We start from the raw sequence: 18759 nt of genomic DNA, 5'->3' as shown, positions 1-18759 counted from the left end.
GAAACTGTCCCAAATGGTAGAATCTGTAACTGTCCCAAATGGTAGAATCTGTAGTTATATATTTTAAAAAATAAACTAATAATCCAGAAGCTAGATTTATGAGCTTTTCTAGATCATCAAAAAATAGCCACCAAGTAAAAGCAGTAGCGACAAATAAGTAAACGTAGCAGATACTATTAACCAGCAACGTTATCAGGTTCGTTGCTTGGTTTTTCCAGAAAAATACCAAACAATATATTTTCAAACAAAATAGATTTGTAAATAAAACTTTTATGTATACATTCTTAGCGATCTAAAATCCAAGTCTGAAAAATAAACTATAATAGAAAAAACTTTAAAATCAACTTCAAATTAAAATTAAAATTTTAAATTTTACTAGCTTATAAGCAAAAATAAAAAAGATAGATCCTATATTTGTGACAGTAGCAGCAGCAGGTGCTAAGAGAACACTCTCCTAATGTTGTACAAACCGCATCTCCAAAATAGTGAAAGTATACAATAACATCAGCAATTAGTAATAGAATTATGAAAATAATGTCCCATTTAAATTATCTTCTCAAGCTCCTCGGCAGGCGCGACATGCAGAACACCACCAATGCTCATTCAACTTTAGATGCACAACTTGTTCAAAGCATCTCCATATATATATACTGATATACGAGCAAACTCAGTGTAGAATAGCATCATTAATCGAATGGGCAAAAGAATTAGTCGAACGGATAGTGGCATTCCTGCCAAATCACCAGACAAGACATACTAATGAATTTTATTTTTCAGAGACTACAAAGGGGGAAATGAATACACAATTTAATCTGAATGGGGAATCTATACACCATGAGACAATTATTCTCATGCGTATGCGATTTACATGAAAGCAACAAAGCTGCTTCTGGGTACAAATCCTATGGCCATGGATAACACCCTACTGGTTCTACTGTAAAGCCTATTCCCCTGCACTAGAGCGCCAACAAACCGCTGCTCTTTTCTCTTTAGTTTACACTGTTTCTCCACAAAAATCCGAGTACCCACCCTGTGTCCTTAATAAACATGCTTTTATCATGTCCATTAAAATGTGAACCGTAGTTGGAGTAGAGTTCATATCAGGTACCTGAAGTTGCACCGTAACCAACATAGCTCACTTCATCAAATCCAAGAACACAAAACCATTCCATAGGCTGTGCAATACCATTGATGCTAACAAGTTGCGTGATCTTGCAAAGACCCCTCCCATCACAACACCAAGAAAAACCAAAGGCATAACCCTCTGTGCATTGAAGTGTGCCAGTGCAAAAGCTGCAGCACTTACCAGGATTGACCATGGAAGCGGCATGTACCGCGTTAAAGATGGAAGGAGGAAACCTCGGAACACTATCTCTTCCCATATAGGTGCACATACAGTGACCACCACAGCATACAAAACCATCGCCACCGGATCACGGGCCACAATGGACTGTTCTACACTGGAGACCCCGGCAACTGGCCCTGATGACATTGGTACTAGGTTGATGTTGATGTGAGAAAGAAAATTGACCAGCGGGAATAACAGGCACCCCAACGCTACATCCAAATACCATCTTCCCTTTAAATTGAACTCAAACCAACCAGGAGGAAGGGGGCGAAATCTACCAAGACAGTGGTGAAGAATAGCAATTCCAGCAAGGCCTTCAGTTATATCTGTAAGGAGGCTATAGAGTGCTTGACCCCGATGTGTCAATGTTTCCTTGCTAAAGCCAGCAGCATGAGCCAAAAACGGCACTATCCAGGAACCCACAAACCAAAATGTGGCAATCCATAAAATCATGACCTGCATTCAGTAAGTGTAACCAAGTTTATCATAGCACAACATTTTAAACTGCTAAGAAACATTTATTTAATCAACAACAGCAGTTTAACTAATAAATATAGCATGGGTACCTTGACCAATATATATACTCAATGAGGAGGAATAGTGGAATGAGGCCTCTTGTGATATGCCACCAATCAATCATGTCTACATATCTTATTTCTACCTCTGTATCCCAATGTAAGACTTTCTAGTATTATCTAAATTTATATGGATGCTAATAAATCTAGACATATATATATTGATGAATTGATGAATCTACACATAGCTAAAAAAACTTGCAATATGAAACGGAGAGAGTACCGTTTAGCATATATACCATAATGTTGGTGTATGGCCTATGACGCCCAGTAGAGCCCACTAGAGGCCCATGTATCAGTGTACTTATCCCCCCTTCTAGGGTTGGAACTAATGGCAATTCTGAAATTACTCTAACATGGTATCAAGCTAGCTTCTTTCTCTCTCTCCCCACCCCCTCCTCCCCTGGCACCGCCGGCAAACCCGCCGCTGCCGGCGAGCCACCTCCCCCCTCCTCCCTCTCCTCCCCCCCCCCCTTTCGCCGCCCTTGCCTCCCCGCCGCGGTGCCAGCCCCTTCGGCCGCCGCCGTGGGCGCGTGCACCGTGGGGGGGGGGGGGGAGCCGTCGGGCGCCGCGCAAGACGCTGCAAGCCCGACCGCGCGGCGGGGCGCCGTCCCAGGAGCCACCACTGCTGTCGGCGCCGTGGCCCCAGCTGGCAGGCCGCCGCCAACCACCACTGCCCCGCCACCGGCTGCTGTTGTGCCCCCTCCGGCCGCGCCTCCTCCGACCGCCATGGACCTCGCGGGTGTGGCGGGAGTGGGTTCCACTTTCACCGCCCCCTCCTCCGCGTTTGCCAGGCTCGGCCTACCTCCGGGGTTCTCCTACGCTGGCCTAGGCATGCTGCCGGAGCTTCTCGCCGCGGCTCCGTCTCCGCCGATCGCATCTGACTGGGCTGCTTCCGCGGATTCCGCCCTTGCGGCGGCTCTCCTCGCGGCAAAGACCGAGGCCTTGGCGGCCCAAGAGCAGGTCCAAGCGGCCGCCCTCCCCTAGGAGCGCGAGCGCGCCGAGGCCGATGCCCTGGCTCACCGTGTTGCCGAGGCAGAGCACTTCCTGCTTCTCTCCGCCGAGCCTTCGCCGGTCGTCCACGTCTCCGACACCGTCGCCTCCTCTCGCCCGCCCCAGCCCGATGGTCCTGCTCGCCTCGACCCGAGTGATCCGATGGTCGCTCAGCTCCACCTCTAGGTGGTCGGCGTCCAGAACATCCAGGCCCCGGTCTCCGTCGTCCTCAACGCCTCGTCCACCTCCTACGGTCGCTGGCGAGACCAGGTCCTCCTCGCCCTCCGCCGCTATGCCCTCGATGATCACGTCCTTGCCAATGCTCCCATTCCGTCATAGGATGGGATCTGGCTACACCTCGACAGCATCGTCATGTCTTGGATCTTTGCGACCATCTCCCTCGATCTCCAGGACATCGTCCGGGCTCCCGACGGCACCGCACGCCAGGCCTGGCTGGCTCTCGAGGGTCAGTTCCTCGGCAACACCGAGGCTCGCGCCCTTCAGCTGGACGCGCAGTTCCGCACCTTCGTGCAGAGGGACCTCTCCGTTGGTGAGTACTGCCAACGGATGAAGGGCATGGCGGATGCCCTTCATGACCTCGACCTCGACTGCCCAGTGATCGACCGGATCCTGGTGTTGCATGTCTTGAGGGGTCTCAACAGCAACTACGACCTCCTTAGGACCTGGCTTCCTCGACGGCGACCCTTCCCCACCTTTCTGCAGGTACAGGACGACCTCATCCTCGACAAGATCACTCGGTACCTCACGCCAGGCTCGTCCACCTCGTCCACCACTACCGCTCTCGTCGCTGCTGCTCCACCTTCCACTGCCCCACCTGCCACTTCCCTCCTTGGCGCTCCTCCCCCTAGGCCGTGGTGGTGGTGGTGGCGTAGCTCCGGTGGTGCTCCACCGGCCGTAGCTCCTGGTGGTGCTTCTGGAGGGGGATGTGGGGGAGGTCGTTGTACTCCCGCCACGGCACCCGCTCCTGGAGGTGTCCCCTGGCCATCCTTTAGCAACCCATGGTCAGGGCGCATCTCGATGTGGCCGTTCCAGACTCCGGGAGACGGGGCTCGCCCTCCCATGGCCATGTTCACCGGCCCCACTTCCCCGGTGTCATGGCCTTCTCCTGCACTGCCTAGCCAGCCTCCGGCCTGGCCGGGTGGCACCAGGCGGCCCTGGCTCAGTCCTTCAGCACCATGCAGCTAACTCCGCCGATCAGCGCAGGGTGGATCGTCGACTCGGGAGCCTCGTATCACACCACTCTTGATGCTGGTATACTCTCCTCTGTCCATCCCCCCAATCCTTCTTGTCCTTCCGCCATCATGGTTGGGGATGGTTCTTGTCTTCCTGTCACCTCTGCGGGCACTATTCCTGGTTCCTTTCGTCTTCCCAATGTTCTTGTTGCCCCTTAGATGGTTCACAATCTTCTTTCCATTCGCAAATTTACTGCTGACAACTCTTGTTCTGTTGAATTTGACTCTTCTGGTCTTACTGTTAAGGATTTGGCTCCCCGGCGTCCTCTCCTCCGTTGTGACAGCCAGGGTCCTCTTTACACCCTCCGTCTTCCTGCTTCCGCTGCTCCACCATCGACTTCATCTCTATCAGCTGCTTTTGCCACTACCTCCACGACTTGGCACCGTCAGCTTGGTCACCCCGGCCGCGACGTTTTGGCTCGTCTTCGTCGTAGTGCAGATCCTCCTTGTACTAGAACGCCTAATGAGCATTTTTGTCATGCCTGCCAGTTAGGTCGTCATGTTAGACTTCCTTTTTCTTCTTCTTCGCATGTGAGTCATGCCTTTGATCTTATTCACTGTGACCTGTGGACTTCTCCTATCATTAGTCTTTCTGGCTTTAAATGTTATCTGGTGATTGTTGATGATTTCTCTCATTACACTTGGACTTTCCCGTTGCATGCTAAGTCTGACACATTCTCCACCCTTCTTCATTTCTTTGCCTGGGTCGCCACTCAGTTTGGTTTCACCATTAAGATCGTCCATTGTGACAACGGCTGTGGGTCCGACAATCACGCCTCTCGTGCCTTCTTCCTTTCCCGTGGTGTTCACCTACGCATGTCTTGCACGTAAACCTCTCCTCAGAACGGCAAGGCAGCGCGGATGATTCGCACTACGAACGATATTGTGCGCACCCTCCTTCTCTAGGCCTCCCTGCCCGCTTTTGGGCTGAGGGGCTCCACACTGCCACATACCTCCTCAATCGCCTTCCTTCCACTGCCTCCCCAGCTCCCACACCCCACCACGCTCTTTTCGGCACGCCCCCTCAATATGATCACCTCCGTGTCTTTGGGTGCGCCTGCTACCCTAACACTTCTGCACTTCTCACAAGTTGGCGCCTCGCTCAACTCGGTGCGTGTTTCTTGGCTACTCCCCTGACCACAAGGGGTATCGCTGCTTTGATCTCACCTCTCGCCGAGTCCTTGTCTCCCAGCACGTTGTGTTTGAAGAGTCCGATTTTCCCTACTCCACCTCCACCACTGCCACTCCTGACTCTGAGCTAGAGTCCGTGTTTTCGACTAACTCGGTGGTCCAACCACCTATGTATCCCTTCCCTACCGGTCTCTTGGGCACACCGCCATCTCTTCCAGTGGGTTCCGCTGCGCCACGCGCGGCCCTGGTACCTCCCGCGCCACGCGCGGCCCCGGCATCCCCTCTCGCGCCACCCACGGCCCTGGAACACCCTCCCGCGCCACGCGCGGCCCCGACGTCCCCTCCAGCGACACGCGCGGCCCTAGAGCCTCCTCCTACCCGACCCCTGCTTGTCTACCGACGCAGGACGACGTCGGCCACGGGTCCGGTGCCTCCACCTCCTCCACCCGAGCCGTCGATCCACCCTCAAGCTCGCTCTCGCCTCAACCCGATGGTGTATCATCCGCCCGTCGTCCATCGGGAGCCTGGCCACACTCATCCCATGGTGACACGGCAGGCGGCGGGTGTTCTCCGGCCTTCGGCCCTCTCCGCCACTATAGATGAGCAAGGGGTCTCGCCGCTCCCCTCCTCTGTCCGCGACGCGCTGGCTGATCCTCACTGGCGTTAGGCGATGGAGTATGCCGCCTTACTTGCCAACCAGATATGGGACCTCGTGTCGCGTCTATTTGGTTGCAATGTGGTTACCGACAAGTGGATCTGGACGCATAAGCGTCGTGTGGATGGTTCCTCGGATCGCTAAAAGGCTCGCTGGGTTCTCCGAGGCTTCACTCAGCGGCCTGGTGTGGACTATGATGAGACCCTCAATCCGGTGGTGAAGCCTGCCACAGTGCGCAAGGTCCTCTCGCTTGCTCTCTCTCCTGGACTGTGCATCAGTTGGATGTGAAGAACACCTTTCTTCATGGCACTTTGTCTGAGACAGTCTACTGCAGCCAGCCAGCGGGGTTTGTGGATTCCATGTTAGTATCTCTATTGTTACTCTCATTGGTGAGAGGATGACACTCAAACTTGGGGCAATTTTCTGTTTACTTATCACCAAATGTCATGCTCTTCCCGGGGAGGGTTGGATACATATTTATAGCTGCCTACTAGTCTAAAAGATGCTGTCCTAGAGCATCTCAACAACCTGTCCTAGAGTATCCTAACCACCTGTCCTAGAGCATCCTAACAACCTGTCCTAGATGCTGTCCTAGCAACTAAAAGCTGAAAAACAAGGGTGGGTAGGACACCACAAGACCAAGACCAAACAGCCCAAGACTTATTCCTTCATTCTCCCCCTAAGTCTTGTGCGTCGTCTTGTGAGAAAGTTGAGCCATCCCGATCCGAGAGCAAAGCTCAAGGAACTTGATCCTACCAAGGGGCTTGGTAAGCAGATCCGCAAGCTGGTCCTTGGTGTTGATGTAGCTTGCCTTGATGCTCCCTTCCTCCAAGCAGTCTCGAATGAAGTGGTACCTCACCCGGATGTGCTTGCTCCGTTCATGAAAAACAGGATTCCTTGCCAGGGCCAGAGCGGACTTGCTGTCCACCCTAAGCTCCACCACTCCAGTGTCTCGGCCGAGGAGATCACCGAGCAGTCGAGCAAGCCAGAGTGCCTGGGTCAAAGCAGTGGAAGCCGCTATGTACTCAGCCTCGCAGCTGGATAGGGCCACCACCTGCTGCTTGATCGACTGCCAGCTAACGAGGCACTTGCCGAGGAAGAAGAGAATCCCGCTCGTGCTCTTGCTAGTGTCGATATCGCCGGCGTGGTCGCTGTCGGTGTACCCAATGAACTGTGCCTTTCCAGGGCACCTCGGGTAGTAGAGGCCGTGGTCGAGAGTCCTCGCAACGTAGCGGATGATCCTCTTCACAGCCTGCTGGTGCTCCGTCGTCGGTCGCTGCATGAACCGACTAATGTAGCCGACGGAGAATGCCAAGTCCGACCGTGTGTGGGTGAGATAGCGAAGACTCCCCACAAGACGCCGGTACTGCGTAGCGTCCACCTCCTCCGCCGTGCTGGCCCGGCTCAGCTTCAGCCTCTCCTCCATCGGGGTGAGTGCTGGGTTGCAATCGTTGAGCCCAGCGAGCTCAACTACGCGCTTGGCGTAGGCAGTCTGGCGAAGTGTGATCCCGGAGTCATCTTGGTGCACCTCGATCCCCAGATAGAAGGAGAGGGGCCCCAAGTCACTCATCTGGAAAGTGGCCTTCATGTCTTCCTTGAACGCTGCCACCTCCGTATCCTTGGTGCCGGTGATCACCAAGTCATCAACATAAACACCCACCAGCAAGGTATTTCCTCCATTTCCCCGCCGGTAGATAGCAGCCTCGTGGGGGCTTGGCTCGAAGCCCATCCTCTTGAGCGTGGAATCCAACTTGGCATTCCACGCCCTCGGTGCCTGCCGCAGGCCGTACAAGGCCTTGTGCAGACATAGCACCTTGCCCTCCTTGCCGGGGATCGCAAAACCCGGCGGCTGGTGCACGTAAACCTCCTCCTTCAAGTCGCCGTTGAGGAACGCCGACTTGACGTCCATGTGATGGATGCGCCAGCCTTCCTGAGCTGCCAGCGCAAGGAGTCGCACGGATTCCATCCGTGCCACTGGGGCGAAGGCATCGTCGAAGTCGATCCCCTCCTGCTGCACGAAACCACGTGCCACCAAGCGAGCCTTGTGCTTGACGATGACTCCGGCTTCATCCCTCTTCAGCTTGAACACCCACTTAAGAGAGATCGCACGATGACCATGAGGGAGGTCAGCAAGCTCCCAGGTGCGGTTCTCCTTAACCGCGTCCAATTCCGCCTTCATCGCGGCGCGCCATGCCGCGTGTCTCTCGGCCTCTGCGAAGGACCGAGGCTCGCCGTCGTCGCACGCAAGGTGCAACTGTTCCTCCAGGTCATGAGGCACCAGTCCCGGCACTGGCTGGTCGCCGAGGAGGTCCTCCATCGTACGGTACCGCAGGGGCTCTCCATCATGGTAGGCGTCGATGCGCTCCTCATCGTGTGAGAGCGGAGTAGCGAACTGCACCGGGCTGCGCTCGACGTGAGCTGGTGTTGGTGTGGACGTGCCCGGAGGGGTGGCTGGTGGTGTCGGAGTGCGTGGGGTCGCCAACTGTGGTGGTGTCGGCGTAGAGCACGGCGCAGCCAAAGTCATGGCTCGAGAGCGTGGCGCTACCGAAGTGGTGGGTGCTGGAGTTGGTGGAGAATCGGAGACTGGGGTAGGCACGCTCGGTGAAGGGGAGCTGCCCACTCCCCCAGCTTCCCTGAAGTGGATGTACTCGACAGTGAAGTCGTCATACGTCGGAGTAGAGCCGTTGTCCACCGTCTTGTCCCATGTCCATCCGCGCCCTTCGTCAAACACCACGTCGCGCGCCGTGCGCACACGCTGTGTCGCCGGGTCGAGGATGCGGTAGGCCTTCGAGCCTTCCGTGTAGCCGATGAACACCCTAGGATGCTCCTGTCGTTGAGCTTGCCGATGTGGCCAAGCTCCTTGGCGAACGCGAGGCAGCCAAAGACTCGCAGGTGGGAGACCGATGGCTTGCGCCCATGCCAAGCCTCGTACTGCGTCCTGCCATCGAGAGCCTTGGTAGGTGAGCGGTTGAGGATGTAGACGGCCGTTACCACCGCCTCCCCCCAGAAGAGAGCCGGCATTCCTCTCTGCTTGAGGAGGGCTCGAGCCATCCCCACAACCGTCTGGTTGCGCCGCTCAACGACGCCGTTCTGCTGTGGGCTGTACGGCGCGGAGTAGTGGCGGTGAATACCTTCATCGGCACAGTACGACGCGAATTCAGCCGCCGTGAATTCGCCGCCGTTGTCGGTGCGCAGGATGCGCAACTTGCGGCCGCACTCCGCCTCTGCAGCAGCCTGCATGCGCCTAATGGCGTCCGCAGCCTCTCCCTTGCTACCGAGGACCGTCACCCACATGTAGCGAGAGAGGTCGTCGACGAGCAGCAAGAAGAAGCGTCGTCCTCCTGGTGTGGCCGGAGTCACCGGGCCACACAAATCCCCGTGCACGAGCTCGAGCCGCTCCTTGGCTCGGAAGCTCGTCTGATGGGGAAAGGGGAGCCGCCTCTGCTTCGTCAACACACAGACGTCGCAGAACTGCTCCACGTGGTCAAGGCATGGCATGCCTCGCACCATCTCCTTGGTACTGAGCCGCTTCAGGGCCTCGAAGTGGAGATGGCCGAAGCGCTCGTGCCACTGCCACGCCTCGTCGTCCTGGCGGGCGACGAGGCACACGGGTTGTGCTACCTGCACGTTGAGGATGTAGAGTCGGTTGTTGCCTCTGGTTACCTTGACAAGGAGGCGACCACGGCGCTCCCCGATCTTGCGCCGATCCCAAATCCTCATGACTCCGTTCTTGATCACCACGCATGAACCTTTCTCTTCTTCCAGCTGTCCAATACTGATGATGGAGTTCCTCAGCGCGGGGATGTAGTAGACTCCGGTGAGCAGCCTGTGCTCGCCGGACTTGGTGGTGAAGATGACGGAGCCGGTGCCCTTGATATCCACGCCAGAGGCATCCCCAAACTTGACGAAGCCTCGGACGCTGGGATCAAGCTCGGTGAAGAACTCCCGTCGACCGGTCATGTGATGGGTGGCCCCGGTGTCGAGGACCCATCCATCAGTCTTGTCGTTGGAGTCGTCGCCAAGAAGGGCTCGTGCCTTCGGCTCTTCTAGGTGGAGGAAAGCCGATGCGGCCGGTGCCGCTGGAGATAGCTCGATGCTTGCGTGTGCCAGGAGCAGGGCTGGTTCTTCCTCCACTTGTGCGGCGTTGGCTTGGCCTTGTCGTGGTTGTCGGCAGTCCTTGGCCCAGTGGCCAGATTTGCCACAGTTGCGGTAGGCGTCGTCTCGCGTCGGCCTGCGGTTGCCGGTGGTGCCGCCCTGGACGCCTCCGCGGGCTCCACCCCGGATGCGTCCTCGCAACCTGACCCGGACGCCTCCGCGCCCCTTGTGCAGGTTGCCGCGCTTGCGGCCGCCTACCGAGGAGTACTCCCCCTTTTTCCCATCACCCTGGCAGGCCTCCCACTGCTCCCGAGTGAGATGGAGCTTCCCGCCAATGGTGATGGGCCCGGAGAGGGGCTGTGGCTCATCGCCGTCGACGACCTTGAGGCGACCAATCGCCTCCTCGATCGTCATCGTGGAGAGGTCCAGCAGAGACTCGATGGAGCGGGCAATCTGCTTATACTTCTCTGGGATGCAGCGGAAGAGCTTCTCGACAGCTCTCTCCTCGTTGTAGGTGTCGTCGCCGTACTGCACCATCTTCTGCAACAGAGTGTTGAGACGGAGGGCAAAATCATCGATGTCCTCACCTGGCTTGAAGGCCAGGTTCTCCCACTCCTTGCGGAGTGCTTGCAGCGTGCTCTTGCGGGCGCGATCGCTGCCGATGCGTGCCGCAGCGATGGCATCCCAGGCCTCCTTGGCAGTCCGCTTTTGCGAAAGGGAAAACTGCATCTCGGATGGAACTGCAGCGATGAGGGCGTCTAGCGCCCGTCGGTCTTCATCGTAGTCGACGTCGCCATACCGAATTGCCTCCCACATGTGCCGCACCTGGAGCCTCACCCTCATCACCGCGGCCCACTCGATGTAGTTGGTCTTGGTGAGGGTAGGCCACCCACCACCGGGACCAAAGTCCCTGACCACCGCTTGGATGCCGTGGTAGCCATGGCGCCGGTCAGGGGAGGGAGAGTCGCGCTGCCTGTGAGGGCCGCGCTCTCCGTAGATCCGGCCGCCATCACCGGGAGGGTAGCCACCGCGGCGTGTGTTCTCTGGGTTGCCGCCGGCACGCCTGCGCCCATCTGGGCTACCGTTGCCGCACGCGCCCTCGCTTGGGGCGCCGTCGACGGATGCGTGGTCCCCTGGACCGCCGCCGCCATGGGAGTGGGCTGCTGCCCACCGTATTGTCCGCTCCCGCACCCTTCCTCTCGCCAGCTCCTCAAGGTCCCTGTCGGCGGTGATGTCGCCGACGATGGAGCCGTTGATGCTGCTACGCAAGGTCTCAACCTCAGCCTCCGCCGCACGTGCTGCATCTTCCACCTCCTCTGCTTCTGCCTCCGCCCTGATCGCCGCCAACTCCGCTGCTGCCAGCCTTGCTGCCCTTGCTGCTGCTGCTGCGGTCTGTGCCGCTGCTCGCTTGCGCTCTTGCGCTGCAGCGAGCTCGGCGTCCTGCTGACGTCGTGTGCTCGAGGCGCCCGAACGCCGAGACTGTCCGTCGGACATGGCGCGCCTCCGGGGGGCTGCTACGTGGAGAAGGGAAGGGGAAAGGGGAAGGAGGAGCAGCCGGTGGTGCTGCTGTTGATGGTGGCTGAGTGCTCACTCGAGCTTGGGAAGGGGAGGAGCAAGAGATATTCAACCTACAGGAAAGTGTGGCTCTGATACCAGATGTTAGTATCTCTATTGTTACTCTCATTGGTGAGAGGATGACACTCAAACTTGGGGCAATTTTCTGTTTACTTATCACCAAATGTCATGCTCTTCCCGGGGAGGGTTGGATACATATTTATAGCTGCCTACTAGTCTAAAAGATGTTGTCCTAGAGCATCTCAACAACCTGTCCTAGAGCATCCTAACCACCTGTCCTAGAGCATCCTAACAACCTGTCCTAGATGCTGTCCTAGCAACTAAAAGCTGAAAAACAAGGGTGGGTAGGACACCACAAGACCAAGACCAAACAGCCCAAGACTTATTCCTTCATTCCAGTCGCCCGGATATGGTGCCGCCTAAACAAGTCACTCTATGGTCTGAAACAGGCTCCTCGGGCTTGGTACTCCCGGTTTTCCACGTTCTTGGTCTCCCTGGGGTTCAACGAGTGCAAGTCCGATACCTCCCTGTTTGACTACTTGCGTGGCACCGACACTACATACTTGCTGCTCTATGTCGACGACATCATTCTCGCTACATCTAGTCAGCCTTTGCTCCAGCACATCATTCAGTCACTACTAGGGGTGGATAACGAGCCAGCTTGGCTCGGCTCGGTCTGGCTCATTAAGATAATGAGCTGGCTCGGCTCGGCTCGTTATCGTAACGAGCTAAAAACCCAGCTCAGCTCGGCTCGTTACGAAGCTCAAGCTGGCTCGTTAGGCTCGCGAGCCATGCATGAAAAGTTAATTTAAACAATTTTTTAATAGATTATATAAGCAAATTTTCAGTTCAAACATGCAAATCATATGAAATTGTATCTAAATATTAAAGTTTGAACCAACAAATCACCTAGTGAACCTATAAAGTATTGAACACATGCTTTCCGGGGTGGAATCAATGAATGCCGACGAATCGCGTATCTTTGGTCTAGCTCGCGAGCAGCTCACGAGCCAGCTCGAGCTGGCTCGTTATCTCTAACGAGCTAAAATGCTAGCTCGGCTCGTTAGAAAAATGAAACGAGCCGAGCCGAGTTTGTCACGAGTCGAGCGAGCTAACGAGCCACGAGCTTTCTGTCCACCCCTAGTCACTAGGGCGGGAGTTTGCTGTGAAGGATCTGGGTGTGCTCCGTCACTTCCTGGGTGTCACTGTTGAACCCCATCCTTTCGGACTCTTCCTTCACCAGCGACAGTATGCTCTTGATATCCTAGAGCGCGCAGGGATGACTGACTGCAAGCCGTGTTTCACTCCTGTTGACACTCAGGCCAAGCTATCTGCCGACGTGGGTGATCCTGTTGCTGACCCGGCTGCATACGGAGCCTTGCGGGTGCCTTGCAGTGCCTCACATTCACCCGGCCAGACATCACTTATGCTATCCAGCAGGTCTGTCTCCATATGCACGATCCTCACGAGACACATCTTACTACCCTAAAGTGTCTCCTCCGGTATGTTCGTGGCACTGCCGACTACGACCTAGCCCTTCACCGGTCTCCTTCCACTGAGCTTGTCATTTACACCGACGTCGACTGGGCTGGTTGTCCGGATACTCGTCACTCCACCCCCGGCTACGCCGTCTTTCTTGGCGCAACCTCGTCTCCTGGTCGTCCAAGCGACAGCCTGTTGTCTTCCGCTCCAGTGCAGAGGCGGAGTACCGGGTCGTTGCTAACAGCGTGGCCGAGGCGTCCTGGCTTCGACAGCTCTTGGCGGAGCTCCACAGTCCGCTCGCCAAGAGTACCATTGTCTACTACGACAACGTCAGCGCCGTCTATCTCTCCACCAACCCAGTTCAGCATCAACGGACGAAGCATGTGGAGATCGACTTGCACTTCGTTCGCGACCGCGTCACTATTGAGCATGTTCGGGTCCTCCATGTCTCGACTACCTCCCAGTTCGCTGACATCTTCACCAAGGGGCTCCCCTCCTCGACCTTCTCGGAGTTTCATTCCAGTCTCAACATTACCTGTGGCTAGTTGTGACTGCGGGGGGGAGGGGGTGGGGGTGTGTTCTTGTGTGTATTTTACTTCTTGTCCAGTCTCAAACTCCGCTGCACCGGCAAGTTCAGACTGCGGGGGGTGTTGGTGTATGGCCTATGAGGTAGGGCCCACTAGAGGCTCATGTATCAGTGTACTTATCCTCCCTTCTAGGGTTGGATCTAATGGCAATTCTGAAATTACTCTAACACAACATATTTTACCACATTATATGTAAACAGCTAACAAATAGTTTGGTTTAATCAAAAGCATTGGTTAACTAATAAACTTTAGCCTAGTAATTCATAGCCAATATATAACCTGTGAGAAGGAAGAGTTGAATGAGGCCACTTGCAATATGCTAATTGTTATTTTCTATCATGTGTAATTCTAGCATACATAGATAACCTTTTTCAAGATAAGCATAAGCATGGAACATGTATTGAAGTACTAACTGTTAGTTTGTTTGCATAAATATTAAATTAAAAATATTTGCTATGATTTCCTACAACAAAAGAACTTAGAAGTCATAGTTTCATAGGTAAACAAATTAGTACAAATGAACAATGCTAAAATAAAAAAAAAATTGAATTGTGTCTCCACTCAGGCAATTAAGTGTGTATTTGCAGGACTCACAATGTGCAAGGACACAACCTCCGTTTTCCTGTTGAAGCAATTTTAGTTTTAGGTATCTTATTTCAGAGATAAGATTAGATTGAGTCATAATCTATCTGCTGGTTTTTTAGAGATAGATTTCTTAAGGGTCAATCATCCTATCTATATATACTTTTAAGGAATCATCCATGTATAAAAGGATGGGGTTGTACCTATGTTCACTAAGCAAGAGAAGATGAATGAACATGTCCCTAGCTTCTAATTGCAGCTATGGTCTTTCATATGGCCAGATATTCTAGATTTATTCCTCCTCCAATTGGAGCCCTCCATCCTAGCATCGTTTTACTTCAATTAGTAGCTCTTCGGTCTCCCTCCAATGGATGTTTACCCCCCACCCCTGATGATACTAGGATCATTACAGATAGCATGTTTCAATGCATACCAACGTTAGATGTGCAATACATCTTTATAGCATGCACAATGTACATTTAAGAAAAAGTCAGATGTAGGCTATTCAATTAACGACCCATCAGTGTCATTACTGCAATAGACAAAGGAGCACGGACAGCATGGATAGAGGAAGTAAAGAATGAACCTGAGCAATGGTTTCTCCAGTCCAAGGTACAGTCCATCGTTGTGTCTGAAATCTGAATATTCTCTCTTGTAAATTTCTCTTTATCTGCAGAACAAAATTTAAAATTATCATTGACCCGCAGGATAAAAACAAAGTCTATAAATGATGATAAGGAGTCAAGAAAGACAAGCAGTGAGGACTAGAAAATAAGATATCAAAATTAGCTGATGATGAATGTCAGTAAAAATGCATTTTAAACTAGTGTAGGACAATTGGCACAAGTAACTTTTTAACAAAAAGATTAAAATGTTATGCTACGTCCAGTACATATACTACACAATATATGCAACAAGAATTACATTGAAAAGAGAATCACAATTCAGGGCAGAACTTATTGACTATAAGTCATTCTTTTGGGAGATTTGTTGCTATAAATTAAGCTTCCATTTCTCCTTCTGTTAGCAGTCTGGAAAGGCTAATTCGTAATAAAAAAAAATATTGAGTTTTTCCTCTAAGTACAACACAAAGTGTAAGCAAAAAAGGCTGCTAGTGAGGAACTAGAACTAAAAATAAAGTGATTTACAACTTTTTTTCATTTTTGTACCAAGAAAAAAGATTGCTGGCTAAAGCCTTGATTGCACTTGGATTGTGCTCATCTCCCTCCGGTCAAAAATATTTGTCGTTTAGGACAAGATTTAGTCAAACTTCTAAAATTCTGACAGTAATTTTTTTGTTAGAATAAATTTCGAAAATCAAATAAGTTTATGATAATGATAGTATCTTTCGAGGAAAATCTATGTATATCATTTGTTGTGCATCTAAACTAAGCATTTAAGAAATAATTGATGGTCGGAATTTTAAAATTTTGACCAAATCTTGTCCTAAAAGACATATTTTTGGCCAGGGGAGCAACTTATACAGCTTATCGTCGAGCTTAACAAATGTTCTGCTACACTTACTACATATACTGTACAATATCTGCAAGAAGAATTACATAAAAAATAGAATCACAATTCAGGGCTGAACCTTTTGATTAAGTTATGATTTTGGTTGATTTGTTGCTAATTATTAAGTTTCCATTTCTCCTACCATTAGCAGTCATGAAAAGATGGTTTTCAGTAAAATATTAATTTTTTGTATAGGTACAACCATACAATGCAAAGTGTAAACAAAAGCGCTGATACTAAGAAAGGATAAATAAAAATAAGACGATGTAGATTTTTGTTCAATTTTGTAACAAGGAAAAAGTTTGCTGGCTAAAGCCTCGATTGCACTTTGACTGTACTCATCGTACAAAGTAACTTTTACAGCTCAGTGTTAAGCTTAATAAACAAGCTTCTTAGTTAATCCCAATATGCTGTTTGGTTGAAGCTTTGCTTCAGAAATAAGTCTCTTAGCCTCTATGTACTTGTGTTAAGAAAACCCTAAGATGTGGAGCATCACCAGTGCCATAAACTCATGAATGTAGAAATTTACATAAAGTAAGTTCAAGATTTTTCATTCCTCTAGGAGAAGTCGAAATGCAAGAATTGGCATGATTGTACTTGTTGGTCAGAAGTTCTTTAATGTGAGTTGCAAGTGGGTGAAAATATCAGGAAGTGTAGCAACTTCTTCCTTGTGGTTGCATCTGGTATGATCCTTCTGCTATCCTATAGGTTAAGGTCCCTAGTTTTTAGAGGTTAAGAAAACAGGTATCTAATTTCTCCCCTTGTAGTGCAAAATATGTTATTTCCCTTGAGTTATCTGCAGCACATTTATTCAACTTTACAGACTATAGAATGGCATGACAAACCTTTATCATGCATGAGTTGGACAATATATGTAAATGTGGATTGCAAAGCTTGCAGCTACAAAGAAACATTCAGATTTCAGAGAGCTCCGGTATCAACCAGGTCATGGTGCCCCCACTCCTCAAAAAAGTACTGGAGGTTTGTGATATGACTGGTATGTTTTCAGCAAAGAGAGGAAGTTTAACAGCTGTAGTGTTTACTAGTCCATACTCATTCATCAGGAGTTGTAAGAAAGATATTTATAATCGTTGTGACAGGTGCCTAAGATGAGACATTTAAAGATGGTGACAACATATTAACCTTAAGATCCTGTAAAGTTATCTTTGATTTTTTTTTTTTGTAATCACAATGAAGTGGTGTAACTTGTAAGGGCATTGAGAAGTATGTGCCCCATTTAAGATTTAAATTCAACATAGGTTAATGTTCATTAATACTAGGGATCCATATCACCATATGCCAGTCCAAGAAAACATCCCAGGCATCTATGCTTACAAATATATCTGAGAGATGTAACTATGGATTTCTAATTGGTAATTGCACATCTGCAGGCACGGGAACGTGAAACGAGCGTACACAAACTCGTTCACCCAGCTGCCATGTTGTACGATCAGGCTAACCTTTTGTGCCGTGACAAACCAATCCCCCTCCTCGGAATTGCGCTCCCCCTCCTCGCTCGAGCCTTCCCCCTCTTCCGCATTCGCATCTAGGCCCCGCGAGCCCTCCGGCGGCGAGATGTGCTCGAATCCGCCGGCGCCGTCATCAGACGCCGTGGGGACATCCTGCCCCTGCCTGAAGCAGGAGACACGCGCCGGCCTCCTCCATCCCTGAACAGACGAAGTCCCACCAACAGCAGCAAGTGAGAGAGAGAGAAGCCTCAAATGAATTACTCGCGGACAAATCAAAGTCGAATCGCCGTACCTTGGCCGCAGCAGCCCTCCTAGGCCGGGCGGAGGCGGAGGAGGAGGGAGGGGGGAGGGGGGCCCTGGAGGAGCACGGGAGCCGCGGAGGGGGAGGGGCGAGGCAGGAGGCGGAGGAGGACATGGGGGCAAACCACGAACGGGCCTCTAATCTGCCTGCCTATCTCTGCCCTCGCCTCGCCTCGCCTCCCCTCCCGAACCTTCCAATCCGAGAGTTTGACGATCACGCACGACTGCCACTGGCTACAGCCGAAACGGAGTTTGGCATTCGTAAGATGGGCTTAAACATAAAATAACATCTACTACTACCGTCTTGTTTTATTTTGTCCTATCATTCCGTCCTGTTTTTGGAAAATTTGCTACAGGACACTCAAACTTGGTGCTCTTTGTGAGGACACCGCAAGATCGTGTTTTGGCCTAAAGACATTTAAAAATAGGTAATTTGTCACTAGACACCGCCGGCATCAATTTATTATTTTTACTATAATTGGAGAGAGAAACTTTCTAAAAATACAGTATTGCCTTTGGTCCAACTCATTGAAAGGAGGTGTCAGCAGGATGTTGCCGCCGTGGCCGAGTGAAAGGGTGTCGCCGCCACTAGGGTTTTTGGAGAAGGGGATCAGGGAGCTTCCAGTTATGACCAGACTCACTTTGTCTAAATGAAAGAGACAAGCGTATTTTGGTTCTTTCATCCAGTTTTCTCTCTCCAAGTGTAGCAGAAATAATAAATTAATGCCGGCGGTGTCCAGTGGCAAATTACCCATTTTTTCGATGCCTCCAGGCCAAAACACGATCTCGTAGTGCCCTCCAACGAGCGTAAAATTTGAGTGTACTGTAGCAAATTTTCCCTTTAAATAATTGTCACGGGTTAACTTTGACCGGTCATTTTTTCCAGAAAAGTATTGTATATGCATCTACACAAATATATTTTACTTATTCTACCTCCTTCATTCATCATTCTTCAAATTCGACGATTAAAATCATCTTCGTAAGATCGGACGGTTAGGACGGACTCCACTTCTTCTTACGTAGACTTCCCATATATCAGTGACTTTTTAAATTATAAATTTTCTTACATTTATAGAGTTTACAAATGTTAAAAGTTATTTTTCAATTGGAAATGAGACAAAAGTTTTCTATGTCCTAGACTTTATATAAACATAAACATATACGTCGGTGATATAGGCCCAGGGTATACCAGGCAAAGAGAA

At 51.5% G+C, this 18759-nt stretch overlaps 1 protein-coding gene across 1 annotated transcript; it reads right to left on the bottom strand.

Annotated features, from left to right (window-relative positions):
- Window positions 1-656: 656 nt before the first annotated feature.
- LOC102717626 lies at window positions 657-17785 on the bottom strand. Its single transcript, XM_006656935.3, has 4 exons — window positions 17550-17785; window positions 17249-17455; window positions 14863-14946; window positions 657-1804 (listed from the first exon to the last, which is right to left on the bottom strand). Exons 1-4 carry the CDS (start codon window positions 17670-17672, stop codon window positions 1136-1138), a joined length of 1083 nt encoding a protein of 360 aa, XP_006656998.2. The 5' UTR covers window positions 17673-17785; the 3' UTR covers window positions 657-1135.
- Between the last annotated feature and the right edge of the window lie 974 nt (window positions 17786-18759).

The sequence above is a fragment of the Oryza brachyantha genome, chromosome 6 (genome assembly GCF_000231095.2).
Source record: "Oryza brachyantha chromosome 6, ObraRS2, whole genome shotgun sequence".
Taxonomy (NCBI): Eukaryota; Viridiplantae; Streptophyta; class Magnoliopsida; order Poales; family Poaceae; genus Oryza; species Oryza brachyantha.
Note: the sequence above shows the minus strand (reverse complement) of the source record. Positions and strands in the feature narration are given on the sequence as shown.